The sequence below is a fragment of the Hylaeus volcanicus genome, unplaced genomic scaffold, assembly GCF_026283585.1.
Source record: "Hylaeus volcanicus isolate JK05 unplaced genomic scaffold, UHH_iyHylVolc1.0_haploid 12258___fragment_2___debris, whole genome shotgun sequence".
NCBI lineage: Eukaryota > Metazoa > Arthropoda > Insecta > Hymenoptera > Colletidae > Hylaeus > Hylaeus volcanicus.
In genome coordinates, this window is record NW_026531631.1 from 167,278 (window position 1) to 177,897 (window position 10,620).

The 10,620-nt window shown below is 40.0% G+C and overlaps 1 protein-coding gene across 1 annotated transcript in view; it reads right to left on the reverse strand.

The window, feature by feature from the left end:
- LOC128882169 (dynein axonemal heavy chain 5) overlaps nt 1-10,620 on the reverse strand; it is a 26,823-nt gene that overhangs the window by 12,949 nt on the left and 3,254 nt on the right. The window contains exons 7-22 of the mRNA XM_054133743.1: nt 10,015-10,244; nt 9,736-9,935; nt 9,108-9,331; nt 8,807-8,982; nt 8,538-8,720; nt 7,594-7,992; nt 7,117-7,367; nt 6,414-6,659; nt 6,168-6,331; nt 5,805-6,059; nt 5,496-5,724; nt 4,519-5,192; nt 2,446-3,251; nt 1,976-2,183; nt 871-1,257; nt 272-444 (exon numbers count right to left, since the gene is read on the reverse strand). Coding sequence (XP_053989718.1) covers nt 272-444; nt 871-1,257; nt 1,976-2,183; nt 2,446-3,251; nt 4,519-5,192; nt 5,496-5,724; nt 5,805-6,059; nt 6,168-6,331; nt 6,414-6,659; nt 7,117-7,367; nt 7,594-7,992; nt 8,538-8,720; nt 8,807-8,982; nt 9,108-9,331; nt 9,736-9,935; nt 10,015-10,244 — 4,805 coding nt within the window. The remainder of the gene's footprint in view (nt 1-271; nt 445-870; nt 1,258-1,975; nt 2,184-2,445; nt 3,252-4,518; nt 5,193-5,495; nt 5,725-5,804; nt 6,060-6,167; nt 6,332-6,413; nt 6,660-7,116; nt 7,368-7,593; nt 7,993-8,537; nt 8,721-8,806; nt 8,983-9,107; nt 9,332-9,735; nt 9,936-10,014; nt 10,245-10,620) is intronic.

Here is a 10,620-nt window from a genome sequence, read left to right on the forward strand (position 1 = left end):
TATTTTATTCCTTACTTTAATTAAATATTTTTCGTTCTGTTCAATACTGGCTTTATTCACCTCCCCTCATCCTCACTAAAAATAGAATCCCACATTTACGACATACTCATATACGCAAAAATACTTGTGGACGTGAGCAAATGTCTAAACGCATAAAACACATGTTACGATATTTAGAAGTCGAGCATGTACTTTAATTCCTGTTCTTCGTATGCATAAACATCTACAGGTTAATTATCGATACAATTTTCATGTACTTTGGTACAATCACCTGTCGGTTAACGGAGTAATGACAAGTCGATCCGTGCACCCTAAATATTCGTTTTGATAGGTGAAGTTTACGTCTGTTATGCATATGGATGTTTTATCGAGGTCTTCTTTGAAGTAAAATCTGCACTGCTTCAGCCACTCGAAATCGTTCACCGATCGCACATTCAGGCGACACTGTAAGGGAAAACGAATTCTTTTGCGTAGGTTTATATTCTAATAAAATAAGAACAAATTGTGTTTTTCGATATGAAAATAATTAATAATTCGACGACTACTGAAACAAAATTACGATATTTGGAGATTTCATAGTCTTTCAGACACAACGAAACATTATAAACTTTGACAATTAACGTTATGAAAACTGAGGCCCAATGAAAGCTTCGAGGTTTATGATTTTTCTTATCCAGAAATAAAAAACTACATAGTATAAAATAGACAAAATATAAAAATTATATGTCATACTGCTGTTTATCTTTGCTATGCAACATCTTCTTGTTTCCACGAATTAATATCGAAACCATCAATGAAGCAATTCTATTCAAGAAAATAACGTTTGTATACCCAGTCATGTTTATTCGATATTTAATTTGAAAAGCTCACCAGTACGTCGAAGATGTCACGTTGATGCACGTGTATAGTGATCAAAGTTTCAAACTTCGTCCTGTCGATTTTTGCAAGATCCCTGGTCGTCTGATCGATCAACGTGTTTAATAGATCGAGGAATCTGTTGTTCGTTTCCGTCATAATTTTCTTATCAGCGCGTGCTTGGGCCAAAGCTAGTTCGCTGTCCCTGGTCCATATCATTTGTATCCCAAGCAAACCGATCTGTGCAGGCATTTTGTCAAGAAACCCGAGGAAATTGAAGTTCGTGTCGTTGATCATGGAATAGCACTGACGGATTATCGAGTGCAAAGATTGCTGGGACGTTTGCAGAAGTTGAGTCAGCCATGCTTCCACCGATCCTTCTGCCCTTACGGCCTTTTCGAGCTTCGTAATTTGAAAACAGGTTAATTCCCCTAAGTTTCAAATTTGATACCGAACTTTCGAATCGAATTGTACACTCGCAATTAGTTTCCTTCTAATATTTAGCTGTACGTGTATTACAATTGCTAATGTTCTTTGCAGCAAAAGTTGAAAAAAATAAACGTAAATATTCTTTTAAATTTAATTTGGAAAATCAGGCTTCTAAGGGTTAATAATGTATCTTTTGTTGTGTCTTTTAAATTTAATTTGGAAAATCAGGCTTCTAAGGACTGCAAGCTTGCAGCACTCGCGCCTGGCAACATGATCATATATGGTCGTGCCCGATTGCCAATAAAGACTATAAAAACAATAACACCTTGTAAAAGACAGTTCTGAGCACATTCTGAATAAAGTCATTGTTAAGAGTACATCGCTGGAGTTACGATCCTTTCGACTCATCATCGAACACCTGTGAATTCCAATTCTTTAAAACGCTCCGAAACCCACGATATCCCAAAACCCTTTAAAAAACGCCTGAGGGCACAACACTTTTATGATCAATCACATTTTTCCGTGTTCTCGCTTCTCTATTATATATACGTATCGATATAATCGCAATAAAAACGGATCGATAAATCTATGCAGCATGTATTGTAAATTTAGTGTAGCAATTTCGACAATGAAGAACGCAAACTTCGTGATAGGTCGCATTCTTTTTTCTCTTCTTTATTATGATACGTACCAAAATGGTTTCCCCTTCGGATGACACGATGGCGGTCATCTTATTGTATTCGATATCGTGAAACTTAACGTAACGTGTATTGTCAAAAATAGACAGCAAGTGATTTTGTATCGTATGAGAGTCGGATGCTTGGCCAAGTATTTCCAATAAAGCGGGATCCGAGACAAAGAAGAACCTTGGAAACATCATACGTTTCTTTTCCAAGTACCTACAATTTATTTATTTACAATTTATTATTCCCAGTGAAAGAAGTCAACGCAAAATATTTCATTTCAAACAGAACCAAATTCAGAATTCCTTGAAGGGCAGAACTCTCTTGGCACTTTTTTCATTTTTTTTTTTGTGTGGATGAGCGTATGAAAGACTTGACGAGAAATTTAAAAATACAAAATTCCCGCTCCTTCCTTATCGGTAATAACGAGTACCAGTGACCTATAAAGGGTCACTGAGCACTCGAACCCTACGCTTACCCGCTCAGAGACTTCTGGCACAGCTCCAACTGTTCCTGAAGATGCGGAAGAAGCTGCTTGAGCAAATCATCCCCCACGCAGCACGGCACCACCCCCGGCGTCTCGTGCGCCCTCTGCATGATCTTCTGCCAGCTTTTGTCGATCTTGCTGAACCTCTTCGCCTCCTTTGGCAGCTGTTTCGCTATATCGCCGCCAACGAACACCGCCTCGAGGTAAACCCACATGTTCTGCACCAGCAGCCACTTTTCCAGGACCTCGTTGGTGTTCGAGAGGTCCGTGAGCCACTGTTGTATCTGCTTGCGAAACGGTGCATTGTATCTGTTCGACATCAGAGAACCAAGGACCATCAGGCTGTCCTCGAGCTGACCGATCGTCTCAGCAGTGGTGTCTCCTCTCAGCAACAATTCGCCCCTGTTGTTGAACGTCATGAAAGTCAGCTCGTGGGACGACCATTCGTTCACCACTGTCCTCAGTTTGGCCTCGATGTCCTTCTCTTTCATAGCAGATATGCAGATGTCCTCGATGTCTTCTTTGTACTTTAACAAAGGCGCCTCGAGGATGTTCTTCAAGCAGAAACCCTCGCTTTCCAGGTCGAACGAGTAGCCCGTCACCTCCACGATCCTGTGCCAGTGGCGCGGCTTCATCGCTTTGTTCGCCATCAATTCCAGCAGGGGGCACATGTCGTTGAAGTCGTCGATCGTCTTCTTCAAGGCGAAGAACGCGGGCCACTCCTTCAGGCCCTTTGGCAGCTTCCGGCACCGGTTTTGGAATTCCATTAACTCGTTGTTTATGTCCTCGATATTCACCTGTGGATCAGTGGGATATTTTGTGCAGGGAGTTAGCCAACTGTAAGTGGATTTGATTTTAATTCAACTTTTTGACAGTTGTGGTTGATGTTAAAAGAGGTTTCTAAGTGTAAGAAGCTGAAGAAGCTGTCTGCATTGTACACGTCGTAATTTGCATGAATTATTGTTAACGATATTTTCTTCCTCACGTGTATGTATTTTTAAAAAAATTATTTTTTTCCTGCTGAAAAAAGGGGCAGGTCTGAAGAGGTGAACAAAATTTTCTTCCTTGCATGTATGTATCTATTAACAAATTACTTTTTCCGTTCAAGAAAGGGCAGGTTTGAAGGGATGAACAAAATATTCTTTATCACCTATATGGATATATTGACAAATAATTTTTTTCCTGTTCAAAGAAGAGCAGGTCTGAAAGGCTGAACAAAATTTTCTTCCTTACATGGATGTATCTATTAACAAATTACTTTTTCCGTTCAAGAAAGGGCAGGTTTGAAGGGATGAACAAAATATTCTTTATCACCTATATGGATATATTGAAAAATTATTTTTTTCCTGCTGAAAAAAGGAGCAGGTCTGAAGAGGTGAACAAAATTTTCTTCCTTGCATGTATGTATCTATTAACAAATTACTTTTTCCGTTCAAGAAAGGGCAGGTCTGAAGTGATGAACAAAATATTCTTTATCACCTATATGGATATATTGACAAATAATATTCTTCCTGTTCAAAGAAGAGCAGGTCTGAAAGGCTGAACAAAATTTTCTTCCTTACATGTATGTATCTATTAACAAATTACTTTTTCCGTTTAAGAAAGGGCAGGTTTGAAGGGATGAACAAAATATTCTTTATCACCTATATGGATATATTGAAAAATAATATTTTTTCTGTTCAAAGAAGAGCAAGTCTGAAAGGCTGAACAAAATTTTCTTCCTTACATGTATGTATCTATTAACAAATTATTTTTTTTCTGTTCAAAGAAGAGCAGGTCTGAAGTGATGAACAAAATATTCTTTATCACCTATATGGATATATTGACAAATAATTTTTTTCCTGTTCAAAGAAGAGCAGGTCTGAAAGGCTGAACAAAATTTTCTTCCTTACATGTATGTATCTGTTAACAAATTATTTTTTCCGTTCAAGAAAGGGCAGGTTTGAAGGGATGAACGAAGTATTCTTTATCACCTATATGGATATATTGAAAAATAATAGCTTTTCTGTTAAAATAGAAGTGAGGTCTGAGGAGGTTAATTAATTTCGTAACGAGATACCTTACCTCACCCCAAGGAATGTCATAGTAACTATTGACCCTGTCGATGACGTCGTTGTAGAGTTTGTACAGTTTCTGGAGCAGATTGAGCTCCTTTCTGATCTGCGACAATTCAGGATAATCCGTGATGGGCAAACCAAAGAGTTCCTCGCCGCTTTGGTAAGTCTGCAGCTTCCTCCACATGCCATCGAATCTATTCTGAAACAAGATCTGCCTATCCGAGGCCTCCCTCGGGCTCAGACCCGGTTGCATCGGGCCTGACGACCTGTACTCCTCGCAGTACATTTCATTGTCGGTCCTGAACTTCTCGAGGTTGTTCCTGAGGTCTTCCTCGAACTGCGGTTGCAGCCTCAACAGTAACACGTGACTCTCTAGAGCTCTCTTCAGCAACTGCTGCCAGGTGTACCTCAGATTGTCGACCTGTTCCAGGCACTCTTGATCCACTGGCACTTCGTATCGCGTGACGATGTTGAATGCTTCTTCGATCGGATCGATCTTCAGCTCCATGTCTACCTCCTGCTCGCGAATCTTCTTCAGGGTGTCCATGATCAGACGCACGTCGTCGAGGTCGCGGATCTGGCGATCCAGTTTGCGCTCCATTTCGTTCATCAGCGCGTAGACGTACTCCATCTCGCGTCTGTATTTCTTCTTCATGGCTTGGCCTATTTTGTGGGTGCACGCTGCAAGAGAAGAATATCGTTCATGTTGGAGGAACGTTATGTTTGTTACAGGAAGTTTTCTTCAGAGAGGATGATGTTGGACGTAGTAGTTATTTTCGAAACGATGGGTGTAGGATAATTTGCATCGAAGAGAGAAAAATATGTAGCTTATATAGCGACTATCGAAGGAACCTATATCTTATATAGAATATAAAGAGCATAATGAAATTGCGAAGTAAATTTTTTATAGCTTTGCTTTGGAGAAAATAAGAATTTGAAATTGGATTGTCAGACGGGTGAGAATATTTTGATTTCTTAAAGAACCTTTGATTTCCGTATACAGGCCATATTTCAACTTCTCCGTGGAAATGGCGATGGAAGTTCCAAAAATGATCATATCGGGTTCGGTGGCCAAAAGGTCCTCGAGTTCGCTATGTTTTCGAAGAGTGGCTTCGAATTCTGGTAGAGAAATTTGTAACAATTCTCGCATGCTACGTTCGTTCTTCCAGAGGAATTTGTAAGGTTTCCATCGATGAATGAACTCTGTTAGATCCTATGATAGTAACAAATACGTATTTTTAATATATAGTTTTAATCTAATTAAATTATCTATAAATGTGTAAAGTTAGTTACTGGTTTGAATTCTAGCATGCAGGTGTTCAATATAGACAAAAGCTTCATTATCTCTTTGTTGTCGGTGACCATAGCATGAAAGTTCCTCTCTTGATCCGGGAAGATCGGCCTTTCCTCTGAAAGAATTTTGTACAATCGTCGTCTTCTAATTTTCGGGTCTTCGGGCTCCTCTTGCTTCTTCTTCGCAGCCTGCAGTTGAGCTCGCATCACTATGTCAGCGAAGCTCTTCTTTGGGTAGGCGTGTCCCCAAGAACTCTGATCGATAACATTATCGTATTAAAAATAAAAAGCCGAATAAAAACATTATGCTAGGTTTAGCGTTAATTCGTCAATGCTTTCTCAAATTCTTCTTTAAAAATTTACCTTGTTAACTCTAGAATTCCACTGCGAAACTCCTCTCGCGACCCCAGCAATCGTTTTACCAACTAATGTCAGAACTTCCTGCACATCGTCTAAGCTAGGCTTGACAGTCACCGCAGGTATCATCAAGGTCGCATGCAGGAGGAATATCGGATTCGGTGTCTCCTCTATTTCCGAGATTATCGTTAACTGACGCGGTCGTCCACAAAATTCTAAACGTGATATTTTTCGTTTCATCGAACAAAATACCTGGATCTATTTCCCGAATGAATCGTTTCCTGATGGCGTCCAACGAGCTTCTGGTGACTTTAATGAGAACATCGACGACCTTCCTGGAGTAATATCTTCGCATCTCGGATACTGCGTTTCGCACCATGTCCTGCATTCCGTTTGGAAGGCTGCCGGGCGTCGCCAGCAATTGATGAGGATCGTCGAACAAATTCCACACCAGCGACCAGTCTTGCTGGGCAGCTTGGTCCACGTCTTCGTCAGCCTCTGAAAGTTTGTTGTTAATTGTAACTGGATATTTAGCCATTCGTGACGAAAGTAAGTATGTAAAAATATAGAAGAGTAAGTGAAAGAATATATAAAATATAAATAATGAAACACACGTTGCAATATGTGGAAGATTAGAAACGTACTTTAATTCAAGCTTCTGTTCTTCGTTTATGTTTATAAAAATGTGAATCTGCATAAATACTCGCAGGCTAATTATAATATAATTGTTAAATAATAGAAGTTACTTGGGTTGCTCGTTAGAACTCCTCTACTTCTCGTATTACCTGTTTCTCGAGGGTAAATAATATTAAAAGTACGCAAGCAGCTTTAAACACGAGTTTGTGTATAAATATGCTTTGAATAAAAAAAAGGATCGAGCAGAAAGAGGCGTGGTGCATACCAAACTTCTAAACGAATTACAATAAAAAGTGGCTGGTTGAGAGATCGAAGTTACCTTCGTTATTAAAGAAATCGAATTGGCTGTGATTGGCGGCGCTTTTGAAGTTTTCCGCGGCGTTCTTCACAAGGTCCAGTACTTCCTCCACTGCCTCTTCCACCATCATACTTTTACGATATAAATCTACCGCTGCGAGCCTGCATATTTCCTCGGTCTTCTCCACGAATTCCTCTATCGTCCACGGTTGATCGGATTCTGGTAGAGAATGTAACGTGATCTTTTGCATACTTGTCAGCACTTGGAGGATCCTAGCAACAGACAGGTTGAGTTCCTCGGTACTTGACATTTTCTTCGTTTGAAATTCGCGTTACGTCGCGGAAGATAATAAAAAATGTGCAATGGCGACTTTGTTGAAATTAAAAAAATTTTGTAAAATTTAAAAACATTGCAAAGAGTTAAGACCGGCTTGAATTAAATTGTTTACGCGTCCAAACGTGTTTCCTTTTGGATCTGAACATATTCGTTTCAACATACCTGTTATCATAGACGTCATGAACTCTCGTGATAAGAATATCGAACTCTTTGATCTGTTCCTTAGTGTTCTGATAAAAGTTCTTCCATTCCGGGTTGGTCCAGGTGAGGGACACCAAGCCAGGCTCCAGCAACGAAGCAACGCGCACCAAATGCGGCAAGAGGAGTGGCCTAACTTCCAGTTTCACGCGTCTGGCCGTGCAAACGAAGTTCTCGATCATCAGGTGAAGCGAATCGGTGATCAGAGTGAAATGATCCTTCCTCGCCAGGATCGTTAGCGCGACGATTGGGATCTCCAGGTTGAGCTTGGCCAAGCAGTCAGCCTCGCGGAGTAGAAGGACGACGCGTCCTTCCAAGTTCACTTTAATTTTCTCTGTCTTCTCGTCGATCACTAGCAGGGATCTGTTCCTCGAGATGAAATAGAAATGTAGAGATGAAGCAGAAGTGATTGACAGAAGAATGTATGTTGGGTGGGATAGTTTGCACGGACTGTATTATTTTGTTTATTATATACAGAAGGTGAGGGAGGTAAGCGGTTACAGAGCGATAATGTCTAAACTATCGTGGATACAAGAAAATCTTACAGGAAAGAGTTGGAAGGTTCGAGGGGGCCTATCTTATATGACACGTGTCAATTGCAGAGGTGCGCTTGGCACTGCGGTAGCCTTCGGATCGGAACTGTCTCCTCTAAGACGTAACTGTTTGAGTCATAGGCTCCCGGAGCGGCTCAGTAACGCCAAAAGTGTGTAAAGTGTAAAGTGTAAAGTGAGATTAGCTTTAGATTAGGAAATTATTAAGAGAGTTTGTGTAATGGCTGTGCGCAATGTTTATTTGAAATAATTAAATTGTTATTTACAGATCGGCTGGGATATAGTAACAAGATCTTTAGATGTTCTACACAGAATGTCTACCTGACATCTGTAAGTGGAGAACGATGAACCACCTACCGTTTCAAGCAGTCCTCGATGACCCAGGAGTTTTGGTGAGTCCATACTTCAGCGATATCCGACTTGTACTGGTTTAGAACGCTGAGAGCGTGGTTGTATCTCTTCTCTAATTCCAACGTGAGGGGTAGCGTCTTCAGCACTGTATGATTGAAAACGGATGTCGCCAGCTCGTCAAGGTGCACCCTGAATAAAAATATGGAAAACGTGACAATCGTTTCCGAGGCTGCCAGTGTTGATTTTATTTAATTAGCTAATATTTCTTCATTTACTTTAGCGAATTAGCCCAGGTCAATCTCCCAGCGATGGCTGGCATGTGTCGAGGCAACGGTGGATCGTCCCTTTGTCTCTTAAACAATTTCAATATTCTATCTATTTCTTTGTCGCAGTATTTCACCACTACGTTGTATTTTTCATCCAGCTTCGTTAACGGTATCTTTTCGCTGACCTTGAAGGGGGAACGATAATCTCTAATTAATTAAACATAAATTACATAAGAATTCGAAGAAAATTGTTTAGTCATTTGTTCGTATAATTGTGTAACTGTGTAATAATTTTAACGTATTACTTCACTTTTTCGAATCGAGTTAAAAATCGTATACCCTGAGGCGTCTCCCAAACGTCCGCATAATTTTTCTCAATGATACCGCCGATGTTCTGCTTCAGGGCATCGGTCTTTGCCATGAAGTAATCGTAATCCGCGTCAAAGTCAGCGTTTCTTGGGTCCAAATAGTCGTACGATCTCGTAGTAGCTACGTTTTCGGCTTCCTCGAAAGTTTTTATCGCGTCATCCAATGCTATTTTAACGAAACAAAGAAATTAATGGATGTAAAGTCTGGGAATTGTACTTGAAGTCGCGTCAGGAAGCGTTTCTCTTTAACTATTCGTCTTGTAAGGTTATTTAAAATTAGTAATTCTTAATTTTTATATGCAATATTAGAAAATATTGAAAAATATTCCGTTCTACTTATTATTCCTACCAAAATAAAATAGTTTTTATCAAGAAATTATACAGTAAGCTAAAAATCACAGACAATTTTAAATTAATTTTGGTTTAGTTGCTCATTCGTAAGATTTCTGCCATACATAAACACGTAAGTCATTTGTTATACAAGCATATAAAGTTCATTATTTTTAATTTTAAATTAAATCACATCACGAATAATTTTATTAAAAAATTTAATATATAACTTGCTCTTACCTTCTCCCAACAGTAGGCCCTCCATTCGTCTTTCAAATAAATTCTTGTAATCCTGTATCAACTCGAACATGGTCAAAATTTTCCTTATCCTGTCGCAGAAGGAGTCGAACCTTCCAAAAACGTGTGTCTCCGAAAAAGAGAACTCCTGCTCCGTTACAGCTGGCGAACAACGAACCAGCCTATAGGTTTCCCTGTAAGCTCTTTGAACAAAACAGCATCGATCATTCTCTTCAACTCCTAACGACACAGTGCATGGTGAACATCACATTTTACCATTACTTGTTCAGTCTCAAACAATGCTTTAGTTTCGATCGTGCCGCGGCTCGATCCTGGCCCCAGACAGTCTCACGGCCTCTATTTGTTACATAGTCTCTGCACGCGACGATCATTTGATTCGTGATTTTTATCATCAACGAACTGGTTCGCTCCGACGTGTTGTAATATCTCGAGACACTGTATATCAGGCGCACTGTCTGCAGTAAGGACACGAGGGAATCTCGCATTTTCACCTGGCGGAAAAAAGAGATATAACATTGGTTAAAGTTAAGAGAATGGGGTATTCTCCGATCGGGCTGATTTTTTTTATCATAGGTAGCCAGCTTGACCTGGCGATTACGATGGTGGTCTTCTTGACCCTTAACTCCCACTATCAAGAAGTACCTCAAACCTACTCAGACAGTATTTTCGTGTAGACAGTATTAATGGTATTCGATATTGCCGCCTCAACAAAAACTACACCAAATTCACTCAGACAGTATGTCCAGTAACGGTATTCAATCGTACCGCCCCCACCAAAAAACTACCCCAAACCTACTCAGACAGTATCTCCGTGTAGACTGTATTTACATTAACGGTATTCAATATTGCTGCCTCCACCAAAAACTA